The sequence below is a fragment of the Schistocerca cancellata genome, chromosome 4 (genome assembly GCF_023864275.1).
Source record: "Schistocerca cancellata isolate TAMUIC-IGC-003103 chromosome 4, iqSchCanc2.1, whole genome shotgun sequence".
NCBI lineage: Eukaryota > Metazoa > Arthropoda > Insecta > Orthoptera > Acrididae > Schistocerca > Schistocerca cancellata.
In genome coordinates, this window is record NC_064629.1 from 918,564,993 (window position 1) to 918,579,419 (window position 14,427).

General features: G+C 39.5%; 1 protein-coding gene and 1 non-coding gene across 4 annotated transcripts in view; one reads left to right on the forward strand and one right to left on the reverse strand.

The window, feature by feature from the left end:
- Positions 1–5,327: 5,327 nt before the first annotated feature.
- Positions 5,328–14,427, reverse strand: part of LOC126185089 (band 4.1-like protein 5) — a 167,700-nt gene continuing 158,600 nt past the window's right edge. For all 3 annotated transcript variants that reach the window (XM_049927886.1, XM_049927885.1, XM_049927884.1), the window contains one exon: positions 5,328–7,031. In XM_049927886.1, coding sequence (XP_049783843.1) covers positions 6,867–7,031 — 165 coding nt within the window. In that variant the 3' untranslated portion in view covers positions 5,328–6,866. The remainder of the gene's footprint in view (positions 7,032–14,427) is intronic.
- Trnas-gga (transfer RNA serine (anticodon GGA)) lies at positions 13,834–13,908 on the forward strand. Its single transcript has one exon. It is a non-coding gene; the product is annotated as a tRNA-Ser (tRNA).

Sequence of the window (14,427 nt, forward strand, 5' to 3'; positions counted from 1 at the left end):
TATCTGTTCACTGCAGTGTCGTGATACGTCTGTGGACTCAAATGGAATACTTTTTTTTACGTACACAGCCACTCCCCCACCCCACAAGGAACTCCTTGAGAAACAGCCAGCTAATCTGCATCCTGGCAAAGTACGCCTCTGAATTGTCAAATTATTTAATTGGTGCTCTGATGTACCAATAATCTCAGAGTCAACATCTATAAGCAATTCACTAACTTTATCTCTAATACCTCTTATAATTTGATGAAATATGATAATTCCTTCTCTACCTGGAAACATTACATCCTCGGAAGGTGAGCCCTTAGTTAGAGGGACTTCCTTTAAGCAGGTATACCTATCAGCTGACTTCAGTCTAAGAAAGGTGCAGCTCTAATACCAACTACTACAGGAATTTTTCATGAGTGACACCACCACCACCCACTACACTGTCACCTATAAGCTTAGCCAGCCTCCCCTTCCCATACCTATCGAGGTGCAGGCCATGCCTAGTGAAACCTGATCTACTGATGGACCCAACTGGCACCACTGAGATGTGACCCGTGCCCTCTGCCATCGGCATTCTCACCAGCCCCGCGTTAATGCGCTTAACAGCCGCATTAAAGTGAGGCCGATCATGATGCTGAAACAGTTGCATGAAATGCACATTGGTGCCGTGAGTTTGAGTAGCTATCTTTACCAGGCTACCACCTACATCATATTCCCCGTCCCTATCAAGACTGTTCCCTGCTCCACCCACTATCACTACCTGATCTTCCTTTGTAAAATTCCTACATAACTCCCCTATGCTGCCAGCCATTTGAGCCAACCCTGGACTGGGCTTCACAATGCTGGTGACCTGGTACTCACTCCCCAACACTTCCTGCAACTGTTGGCCCGCACCTCTACCGTGAGAACAACCTAGCAGCAGAACCGACTTCTTTCTGTTAGACTTTTGCAACTAACCTAGGCCTCCTAACTGCTGAGGACTGCTGCATGTTCCCTACATCTACAGTTACACGAGGCTCCACTCAACTCTGACAGTTGGTCAAATCTACTGCATATACGCAAAGTAAAATTGTCTTAATACCCCCTCTTCCTAGCTGCCTTCTTGCCAACTGCCATTTCCCATTCCCCACCACCCTTCACCCTCCTCAACCTATCTACTTCCTCCTTTGCATGTTGTAACTGCACCTGAAGGGCACAGATCTTACACTCCTGCTCCTCTATCAACTTATTTATACTAGAGATTCTGCATTCCCATGAGAGGATCTCACTAAAACGGCCACTGGCTTTCCCACTGCACTCCCCCAGTGAAAATACTTTGAACAAATCCCACAGCGTAACTCACTACTCGCAAACCTACGACAGAGCCCACACTTCTCACTTGTGGTAAAATTTTACAGTTACTGAGAAAAACTATATGTCTACATTACCAAAGTTCAGTTACACCAGTAGAACTATTATTAGAACTAACAATAATGGTCTCAAATTCTCTGCCTACTAAGAAAGCAACTACTTGTATTAATACTACTACACCACAGCTAATACCAATACCAACAAAACTTCACAAGATTATTAGCTAAAGTCAAAAAATTCAAACAGCCACTGGAACACTAAACGAAGTTAAAACACTGAATGAAAATTTTACTGAAATATTTCACTAGAAACAATAAGAAATGTCAGTTGTAAACTAAAGCACGAAATTTACTAAACGACTTCAAAGCACAGAAAACTCTAAAAAAACACAGCGAACGAATATTTCCAAAAGTTTATTTAATTGTTATTTCGCCACAAACGGCACGAAACACCGCTGAAAACTATTAAATTTAGCAACTGTATAACAGTGCACAGGTAAGTTTGTCAGTAGTTAGCTTTATAACCGCTACAGCAGCAGTGCATGCCACAAAATGTAAACACACTACTGAGGCGTGAGGCTTAGACGAATGATGTAAGCACACTCACAAATAATAGACCACTTCCACATAGGAAGAAAGACTTGAGACTAATGAAAATCCACTAATAAGTTAATATTAACACAAATAAACTTTAAAATAAGTAACTGAAGACTAAAATTTTATAAAATATTAACGAGCAATTTCAACAGCAGTACAGCACAGGTGACGTCACACCAAAGAGACATGTTCCGTGTCCTTAGATATTTGCTCCTCAATTTGGTCCTACAGAACGTGACATGTAAATAAATAAATAACAGATTGTTGAAGAAGAAACTGCTGCCACAGCTGAAAACAGTGAATGCAATTCATGATCCTCAAGCAGTCAGGCAGTGCACGAGATGTGCCACAACAGCTGAACATTCCATGGCCTACTATTCAAAAAGTGCTGAGAACAATTGTGAAATGCTATCTCTAATGTGGTTCCAGGCTGTCCTGGAGAAGATGGTCATCACATTGAGCCACGTTTGTAACCTGGAAAGTAAAGATGGTATGCAATTAACAAATATTACCCTCTCATGTGGAAATCAAAATATGTTTCTTTAAATCCTTACAAATGTTTTAACACACTTTCACGGTCCTACGATCACTCGTTTATCATGCGAGCCCTCTCAGGTAGTGACAGTTTAATTATAACCACCCTACTTTTGGACGACATATTCCAATCTAATATCCTTAAATTCTGAGTGTAAATTAACCCAATGGAAACGTCAAAATTAAGACAGGCATTGAAACTTCCTGGCAAATTAAAACTGTGTGCCAGAGACAGACTCGAACTCGGGACCTTTGGCTTTCGCGGGCAAGTGCTCTACCATCTGAGCTACCCAAGCACGACTCACGGCCCTCCCCACAGATTCAATTCTGCCAGTACCTTGTCTCCTACCTGCCAAACTTCACAGAAGCTCTCCTGCATACCTTGCCCGCAAAAGGCAAAGGTCCTGAGTTCGAGTCTCGGTATGGCACACAATTTTAATTTGCCAGGATTTTTCATATCAGCGCACAGAGTGAAGATCTCATTCTGGAAGACAGGCATTGTTTTGAATACGATATAACTAGTTAGTAAACAATTCTGAAATAATTATGAAGCTGCAGCTCATGTGTGTGTGTGTGTGTGTGTGTGTGTGTGTGTGTGTGTGTGTGTGTAGATTCCTGGACAGTGGTGAGGCACCAACAAACATGTTACCAGCCATAGGGCCTGACAACCAGGACTGATGGTCTGAGGTGCCATTCATTTCATAGCAAGATCCCTTTTGCTGTCATCTGTGGCGCCCTTACACCACAGTGGTATGTCAACAACACACTATGACCTATTCTGTTGCCCTTCATGGCCATCCTGGGCTTAAATTTCAGCAAGATAATGCCTACCTGCTCACTGCGTCTTCATGCTTGCCAAACCCTACCTTGACCAGGACGGCCACCGGATTTCTCCCCAATTGAGAACGTTTGGAACATTTTCGGCAGGGCCCTTCAACCAGCCTGGGATTTTGACGATCTAACGTGTGAATTTGACACAATATCCCTCAGGGGGATATTCAACAACTCTATCAATGCCAAGCTGAATAACTGCTTGCATAAGGGCCAGAGGTGGAGCAATGCATTATGGACTTTCTCAGTTTGTGAAGCTCTTTCTCTCAAATAAATCATCAAATTTGTTTCTAAAACTGTAATCATTTGTTTGTCTGTACACGTATGTCACATGTACCAGTTACCATCCTATTCAGATAATTCCTTTGTGGTGTGACTTTCTTCTTTCATCCGAGAGTACATTTCGATCATGCAGGAAGCTATAGTGTAAATAATCCAAAGAAATCTGTCAACGAGTATATATTTTAAGAAATCTTCACAGGTAGCATTCCCGATGCTTATAAATAATGGTGTCCACGCAAGAATTAAATGGACTGACAATAACAGTTTTACCTGTATGACCAGCTGACCTTCCTCTGCATCTGAATAATTACATACACACTGCTCGACATTAAAAAAAGGCGGTAAATAACAAATGTCAAGTTAGCATTAATTGTACTACATGCTCGTAGCATTTCAGTTCAACAGCACAAAGTAGGTAGGAATAACCCTACCTATGTTCTGTATGAGAAGAAATATTATGCAGTGGAATACTCATTTATAAATTTCATTTGGATGTGGCTCTGTATGAGAACATCATGGTATGACTCACATAAGAAAGAGAAACATCTAACAGCATGTCAGAACTCAACAGCAGTAGGATCGTGGCCCATCGAAACTGTAGTTTATTGTTTCACAATGTTGCCGCTTACGTCAGCCGAGATCCCACGACTGTCACACAAATATGGAATAGACAGATTAGAGAGGGCAACACTCAATGCTATGGCCCATGCACTAGTGTCCAAGAGGACAGAAGTATCATTTGCTCAATTCTGCATCCAAATCACATAGCTCAAGTCAGGAAATAAAACTGCTCAAAGAACGACAAGTATCAGAGGCCAGTGTGGCAACGTCTGAAGCATTAGACTGTCAGAACAGGGCACCCAGTCACGGCTTTCCTCAGTGTGGCAGCAGAGAGGTGCGCCGACAGTGGTACTTGCGATGACAACACTGGACGTGGGAGTGGTAAGTCGTGTTTACAAACAACTTTCAGTTATCGGAACAGCATTATGATGGATGTATTTTTGTACAGCAGCCCTGAGGAGAATGAAAGTTGCCACATTTCGTTTGTCGTCGTCCACTACCTGGTGTGATGGTACAGGATGTCACTGTGTACACAACACAAGCATCTATGGCTCACAAAGCCAGTAATTTAATACCAGTTGTTGCATTTATGACCAGTTAAGGCTAGTGGCTGTGCCCTGTCTTCGACATTGTCTTTCAATGAGACAGTGTAAGTTTGCAAGTTGCCTGTACAATCCTGCTGTATCTCCATACAGGTGATGTTTTGACTGTTGCCCTGACCAGCACATCTACAGATTTCTCAACCATAACATCTGGTCACAGATTCCTAAGTGAATGGCACATCGCCACTTGTCGGACACTATGATCAATGAACTCTGGCACAGAGCTAAAGCAGCATGGAATGTCACATCTGTATCTGACATCCAAACTCAGTTCGACTCTATGCTCAGCTGAGTTAGACTCAATATTGCTGCCAGAGGAAGCATCTGTGTGTACTAAGTTTTGCACCCTTTAGACCCACCAATCACATACAAATTTAATGACACATTTCTCCTAGTATACTGTACATACACAATTAGTAAAATTTCATTATTTTTTGTCCTTTATTTTGCAGTTTTAATGGCCAGCAGTGTGTAATTCTTTGTGTAATCAGTGGATTTGCTTAGCAGATCAATGATGACTCACTTATAGATCAATGACAACTCACTTCTACTTTCTACAGGAAGAGGAGGAAATAATAATTACAGACACAATTGAAAACTCATTTATTGGTTTCTATTCACTTATAAGGCATAACAACATATATCATGCTTATATAGCGCACATCTCAATGTAAAACCTCTATTGTGAACTCTGTTATAAATCTATTAAAGTTGAAAAATCTCATCTGCTGTCGATTTGAAGGTACATACCGACAGCTTTAAATATAAACACATTATAAAATATTCCCTTGAAACAACTTTATACTTTAAAATACTCTGAGGAGTCATATCACAAAGATTCTCTTATTTAAGTACTGCAACATTTCTTGCTTTACTTAAGACTATATAAGGTATATGTTTGTTCAAAATCACTGACTACAGTATATCAGAAAATATTATTGTATAGAGATAAGCAAGAAATAGAGAACTATCAAAGGACGGTAATAACCTCTTTATGGTTAATTCAGGAATGTTTCTCATTGAACCATTAACACCATATAACAACACAGATTACTACAGTAAAAACAGGGTTTAGAAAGCAAAGTGGAGAATCAGCACAATACAAACATTTAGAATTCAGTTGCTTTACTCTCAAAAGAAGACTGTGCAGAACATATCCTATTATTTGGATGTGGATAGGTCTTTTAACATATACCAACAGACAGTACAGACAATAACAAAATTGTTTAGATTTTGCACAAAGTATACACAACAAAATAAACAACATCACAATTTAATTGGCACTTTGCCTACAAGTTACTGTAAACTCTAGGACAAGTGTGGTATAACTAAATATCCATGACAAGCTACAAGAAAATAAAAATTGACATAAAAACACAAGAAATACTAAAAATCAAAGCTAATAGCACCTACAGTTCCTTCACCTCCTATTCTGTCCATTCTAATCTCATTCAATATCTGCAAAAATGTGTTTCTGTATAATAAAAAATTATAAATGATGTATCTGTCAATGTAGTAAAAAATAACTGCAGTCAATTCAGTCTTTCACATTGTTTGAAGGTAAGTTTTATAGCTGCTATAATATGGACGGTCACATTATTAAGGACTAAATTTTCACTTAATGGTACCACACATAAAGGACTAGTACAAGGCACATTATCAGTGGAAATTGGAAAAATATAAATAATTATGGAATGAATATGAACTATAATAAACTACTCTACAGAGACAAAACTCCTTCAAAACCCTGTTAGACTGGGCTGCCAAGGGGTCACATTAAGTACATGAGATTTATAAAGGAAACATAACATTTAAATTACTATTCACTTTGCTATAGCAACCTAATGTGTCTTATTTCAGAAAATATCTTGATTCCAAAAATAATTTATCACAGTTACATATGTTTCTAATACATATCCAATGGAAAACAATATATATTAAAATTTGAAGTGACATTCATCCACTGCCACATGAACAAACGTATGCATAGTTTTCAAAACATAAATAGCAAGAAATGGAAATACAAAACAAAATCTCCTTCAGTAATACTTCATGAGGACATACACATGGTATAGTTCCAAAATGCTAAATGTAGAATGTGATGTTGAAAACATTATACTACAATTTAGAGTTCTGTGGTAATCACAGTTTTCCTCTGAATAATGGTTTCTGATTTGTTTTTAACACTAGATGGAAAGACAGACTCCGATGATACAAGCCAGGGTGATAGTTGATTGAGTGTTGGAGATATGCTAGTAGCTGGAGAATTACTGCTAGCAGTTGAACATTCCTGCAATTAAAGTAAATACATTACCATCTAAACTAATCAGTATGCATATTACACAAAACAGATTAAAACTATATGTTCCAATGTAAATATATGAGAGACACAAACAATCAGGTTTATCTGATGTTGCAAAAAAACTGATTACAATTTATTAACATGAACATATTCATATACACTAAATCAGCTTAGTTAAATCATCTGCAAAACCTGTACTCCAGAATATTTTTTTAGCATCTCATATGTACTATGCACTTTCCTACACCACCATATGTACTATGCACTTTCCTACACCCAGTATCAATTACACACTTAAGATTTCACATAAGCTCTTTGCAGTTGCTGGCCCAAACTGGATAACAAGATAGAAGCTTTCCAAGAACAGACCACTGATCTAGGCTGAAATACCATACATATGTTGCATATCTTTGACATAAAGTTTCTATGTTTCATTCATTAACTGTGTACATATATATTTATACTCCAGTAACCACCTAACAGTGTGCATCTTATTGGCTCTAATCTCTCTGATATTATTGTATTGGTCATTTCATCAGACATACAGGGGAGGAGGAAAGAATGGAAAGCTGAAAGGCAGAGGGAATCTATATATAGAGGGTATATATGAGAAATGAACTTGAAGTCACTACTGTAGGAAGGGAAGAGGCAGTAGATGAAGATGAGATGGGAGATATGATACTGCAAGAAGAATTTGACAGAGCACTTTCACTAACTCAAACAAGACCCATGTAGTAGACGGCACTCCCTCAGAACTACACATATCCATGAGAGAGCCAGCCATGACAAAAATATTCCACCTGATATGCACGATGTCAAAGAAGAATGTAATAATTCCAATTCACAAGAAAGCAGGTGCTGAAAGGTGTGAATATTACCAAACTATCAATGTAAAATGTCATGGTTGCATAATACTGACACAAATTATTTACAGAAGAATGGAAAAACTGGTAGAAGCCGACCTCTGGGTAGATTAGTTGGGGTTCTGGAGGAATGTAGGCACACACAAGGCAATACTGACCAGAAGACTTATCTTGCAGTGGTTGATAGGGTAATTAAACAGAGTCATAGCCTGTCTCCGGTGTTATTCAATCTGTACATCGAGCAAGCAATAAAGGAAATGAAAGCAAAATTTGGAGAAGGAATTAAAGCTCAGGGAGAAGAAATAAAAATTTTGAGGTTTTTGTGATGACATTATAATTCTGTCAGAGACAACAAAGGACTTGGAAAATCAGTTGAATGGAATGGACAGTGTTTTCAAAGAAGAATATAAGATAATATTCACAGAAGCAAAACAAGGGCAATGGAATGTAGTTGAAAGAAATCAAGCAATGCTGAAAATGTGACACTAAAAATTTGGGCAGTAAAATAACTGACAATGCCCAAAGCAGAGACGATATAAAATGTACACTGGCAATGGAAAGAAAGGTGATTCTAAAGAAGAGGAACTTGTTAACATTGAATACAAATTTAAGCATTAGGAAGTCTTTTCTGAAGGCATATGTCTGGAGTGTAGCCTTGTACGGAAGTGAAATGTGGACAATAAAAAGTTCAGACAAGAATAGAATAGAAGAAGCATTTGAAATGAAAGGCTGAAGGCTGAAGACTGGGGGCATGGATCATGTAACTAATGAGCAAGTACTGAATATAAATGGAGAGAAAATAAACCTGTGGCATAACTTGGCTACAAGTAGGGATCAGTTGACAGGACACTTTCTGAGACCTCAAGGACTCATTAATTTAGTATTGGAGGGAAGTGCGGGGGTTAAAAATTGTAGAAGGCGACCAGGGCCAGTGTAAGGTCTAAGTGACAGAAGCCACTGCTTGGGGTGCCAAGCTGAGAGGGACATGCCGCTGTTAAGATTTTTATACAGGACACTTGCTTGGGTACCACGCTGAGATGGGTGGCAGGGGTTCCCAAGTACAAGACTTGTATACAATGCATATCACAGTTGGTAGGGGTGAAAGTGTATGAGGGAAATGAGGAGGGGGTGCCAAATGATCTGGAAAAATGTTCTTGAACCAACCCTGAGGGAGACCAAGATACAAATACAATAAGCAGGTTCAAACTGATGTAATTTGGAGATGAAGAGGCTTGCATAGGATAGAGGTAGTGTGGAGAGCTGCATCAAACCAGTCTTTGGACTGAAGACTACGACAACATGGGAGAGGAAATAATATGTTGTTCAATTTTTTTTTAAATGAAACCTCAAAATATGCTTTTCCTTTACGTACAGTGCCTTTCTTATAACATCTGCCAATGCAACCACACAAGCATCTTTATGATGCTCACACAATAATTAAACAAAATATAATTGAACATGAAACTCTTCTTTGAATCTTGTCTATTTCTATGTCTTTCCTACAATTAATTTTATGTGGTTGTTCCCCTTGAAACTGATTCAAATGGTTCAAATGGCTCTGAGCACTATGGGACTCAACATCTTAGGTCATAAGTCCCCTAGAACTTAGAACTACTTAAACCTAACTAACGTAAAGACATCACACACACCCATACCCGAGGCAGGATTCGAACCTGCGACCGTAGCAGTCCCGCGGTTCCGGACTGCAGCGCCAGAACCGCTAGACCACCGCGGCCGGCTCTTGAAACTGATTTAGATGCAAAGTCATAGATATTTTACAGTTGTGGCTATTCCCAGTAACTGGCTGCTGTTTTATCAAACAATAATAGCTGTTTTTTGAACATACTCCACTAATGAGTACAGAAATGTCTTCTTAGTAACTGGTACTTCCATCTATTTACAAGCAACACACAAATATTTGTTTGTACTGAGGGTCAACAGCCAGTCCATGCACTAAGTGTCAATAATCAACCAGTCATGCATTTTATGACAATTTTATAGTGTTGCAGCTTCTAGATTTGACTCTTGTAGTGAACTACTGAAGGTCACAAATGAAAGTACTTTCATACATCTGCTAGCCTTTAAATACTGAAAAAGGTTTCTCACACTACAACGTTGATGACAATTATATTAAAACACATTTTAAGTAGGGAGAACATGGACCCATTGTTACAGTTTATGTACACATTATATTAGTTCTCAATACAAATTAATACTTCTTTTCAGCAAAGGATTTATAAACAAGAGTTTATGTACACAAGACACTAAAAAAAAGGCACAGACATGGGTTTGATTAAGAATTAATTAACACTGAGTCTTAAATCTGCAAGACTACTATTGTTATTATTCCCTTTTTTGAAGCAATGAACATTGCTGTTCTCATGGAAAAGCCTGATTCGATAATCAGTATTGTTATGGATTGTTTTTTTCCAGGAATGGAGTGAGGATCACTCAGCAATATGAGGACAACTGAGATGCTATTTGAGGGGAACACAGTTACTAGAGATTATGAAAGTTGATATTAATGACCAGTAAAATTATGCATTGATCACATACATCTCCATACTGCTGTCCAGTGACTTATGTAGGGGATCAAATGATGTTCCGTTAGAATGACACAATACCCTTGACCCAACTGCGGAGTCAGTTGTTATGATAGACTCTTATTAGGTTGTTTGTGTTGGTGTTTTATACGAACATTCACCAACGGTAAATGTTTCTGCTGTGATACTAAACAGTCTTACTTGTACGACTGGATTAATTACAATTATGACTATTCCATCAATATTTTTCCAGAAAAATCAACTTCTGTAGCTTTAAATAACATTCTAATTACATGCCAGCAGTATACAAGGCATAAGTGAAAGAAGAAATGCTAAAAACATTGAACAGCCAAGATCGCATAAACATTTCATTATTTAAAACAAGCGGTTTCGACAGACTTTACTGTCATCTTTGGATCTTACAAAATCTTTATGTTATGAAACATGTTCATGTTACGTTGGATATATTCTCATGTGGATACGAATCAATACATTATAAAATGTCTGTCATAACTAAAATATTTATAAAAATATTCGTGCAAATGGCTCTCTCTCTCTCAAAGACACACACACGCACACGCAAGCGGGTGGGCTTGCTCTCGCGCACACATGCAGAGATGGTCATAAGTCCCCCTCAATTCTTTAGTAGTAGGTGTAACTTTTCATGACAAATGTCTTACACAATAAATAATAGTGCTGTGGTAATATGAGAAACCCAGACATAAAATTTCTCTGTGTGCATAGCAACAATACTTTCAGAATCGGCATGATTCATTTCTCTTTGGTTTATGACAGATAGATGAGACAACTGACAAAATGGTAAGGAAATATTCAAATAAGAGGGCTACAAGCAGGTGGCTATTTTCCACTGTTTACAGTCTTGTGGCACAGTGGTTAGCCCAGCGGACTCAAATTTGGGAGAACAATGGTTCAAATCTCCGACACACAATCCTGATTTTGGTTTTCAATGATTTCCCTAAATTGCTGAAACCAAATGACAGGATGGCTCCTTTTAATAGGGCATGGGCAATTTCTTTCCCAAATTCAAGGTATGCTCTATATCTAATGGCATCATCGATTGGATGTTAAACTCTATCTACCTTTTCTTCTTGTGGATATAGCAGCCATAAACTATTACACATTATTTCTACTAAACTCCCCAGGCTGGAATAAGAAAATTAAATGAAATGATTGTATGGCACTGATGGCCAGAATATTGCAGGACTGCATAAGTCTGTGGTTTCAGCAATAGAGTGTATTCTCTGACAGAATATCAATAAGGACTTCTGTGCGAAGGATGCTCATGGAGGCAGATGTCATTTGTGTACTATTAAAAGCCAGTCAAAAGCAGAACAGCAAGGCAAAGTGAACAAATCAACAATACTCTGCATCAATAAAGAGATATACACATGTGGTAAACACAGTAAGAAAACTGTTCCATGTGTGAAGCAGATTCTGAAGAAAAGGCTTTGAAAGACAATGAGAAGCATTTGTGTAATATCTGTCAACATGGAAACATGAAGATAAAATAGAATATCATAGGAAAAGTGATATAACACAGAGATAGAGTTGGGAAGAATTTGTGTCCCATTTAGAACACAATATATGCAGATCCCAAACACAGGTATTCAAAACTATTAACAAGCTAAACAGTGAGATAAAACAGAATGTGAACGTGAATCCCATCCCTCTACGTAAAGTGTTGCAGTACTTTCAGACTCTATGGTCACAAACATCAGAGCCTTTTACAATCCAACTCTCAGTGAACTATTAGGGTTGCATAAAAAGTAACAGCAACACTGCCATAAGATGAAGGATGTGCATCTAATGGCACGAACTACAAAGATGGGTGTTATTCTTGTGAAACATCCTTTGCTCCTGTAACCGTCCTGGCCTTGACCTCTGGTAACTCACTGTCCTCACATTCTTTACCCAACATTTTCCGTTTCTCCATCCAACCACCCTCTCCCAATTCATGCTCCATGTCACCTTCACTGTGAGCCACTCCTCCCTACTACACTCCTAGGTGGCAAACCAGCTGCCTCCCTCCAAGCTACTAATCACCCACCACCAACCCCTCTTCCTGCCTCCCACCTCTCTCTCCCTCTACCCACCTCACCCAACCTAGTCCACCAGGTGAAATGCAGCACCGGCATGTGTATCCAGCTGACACCATCGTGTGTGTGTGTGTGTGTGTGTGTGTGTGTGTGTGTGTGTGTGTGTGTGTGTGTGTGTGTAACGGGTGAGTTGGGGCGCCCTGAAAATATTCAAGTTCGGAGTTGGCATGGCTGGCACGGGCTACTCGGCAAGCCGGGGCTTGTCAGCAACCACGACCTCGTGGTGCTGAACAGTAGCCGGAGCAAGTGGGGTAGACCCAGCGTCTGGTCCAGGCCGACAGCGTGGCTGGGAATTCCATGTTGACACTGTGTTGAGGAAGGTGCTTTGTGTCGAAGGAGATATGTATGCCTGAAGTGCCAAAGATGGTGGACTTCGTGAAACCATAATGGCAGATATTTCACAGTTCACGTAGAAATTAATAGTGGCCAGAGGAATCATGATACCTCAAAAAGAAACATGTACATTACCATTATTTGCACGACGATTGTGATGGTGTAATCAGATTTTCAATATATTTATTAGTTTAAAGTTTAGTATCTGACAGTAAATTATACAAGTAACACCCAGTAACAAATTTCCAAAATCTAAACGGTACATCCCATTTTGTCAATCGACATGTCTTTAGAAAGCTATTAGTGTGAACCTACATTGGTATGAATTACAGGCATGTAACTTGAATAGTACATGAGTTATTGGAGGTCAAAGTGGCCAATTACTATTGATCGCATCAGGCCATAAATATACTTATAAATATATATTTATTTGTCTATGTCTTTGTTTATATCCGATATATACTATTCATGAAGAAATTGGTCAAATATTTACTGTGTTTTGGAAATCACAGAGAGATTAGGCTACTGGCCTACTTTTGCTTCTATACCTTTGATATATCCAGAATGAGATTTTCACACTGCAGTGGAGTGTGCGCCGATATGAAACTTCGTGGCAGATTAAAACTGTGTGCCGGACCGAGACTCGAACTCGGTAGAGCACTTGCCCGCGAAACGCAAAGGTCCCGAGTTTGAGTCTCGGTCCGGCACACAGTTTTAATCTGCCAGGAAGTTTCATATCAGCACACACTCCGCTACAGAGTGAAAATCTCATTCTGGAAACATCCCCCAGGCTGTGGCTAAGCCATGTCTCTGCAATATCCTTTCTTTCAGGAGTGCTGGTTATGCAAGGTCTGCAGGAGAGCTTCTGTTAAGTTTGGAAGGTAGGAGATGAGGTACTGGCAAAAGTAAAGCTGTGAGGACGGGGCGTGAGTCGTGCTTGGGTAGCTCAGTTGGTAGAGCACTTGCCCGGGAAAGGCAAAGGTCCCGAGTTCGAGTCTCGGTCCGGCACACAGTTTTAATCTGCCTGTGATATATGTTTATTTAATTTGTTTATGTATTTAGTAATGTGTGGGAGAGCGTGTTTATGGTCCTGCTGTAGGAATATTTATTTAATTTCAAGTTATTGAAATGTAAATCCAGTATTTTGTATGTGTTTCAATATGTTTGTGAGTGTGCATTGGCTTGGAGAAATGGCGGGAGTGCTCTAGCCAATCACAGCGCTCGTTTCTACGGTAGGCGACTGAAGTCAATGGAGAGACTGTATGGAAGCAGGGGAGGAGCATCGGGTCACACAGGACACGAGGGAGTGCTGGACAGGAAGGTGCGACGGACGGTCGCAGAAAATACTGGGAGAGTGTGGAGATGTTTACGACTGGTCGCGGGAGATAGAAATATTTCGTAGTGCCGACTTGTGCACTTGTGAGATTTCTGTGGCTTCTGCAGTGAAGACGTAGTATGCATTTAGAAGTGAATATCTCGCGAGCTATGTTGTTGTTCATAACTAATTACGTGAAGTAGGAAGCTATTG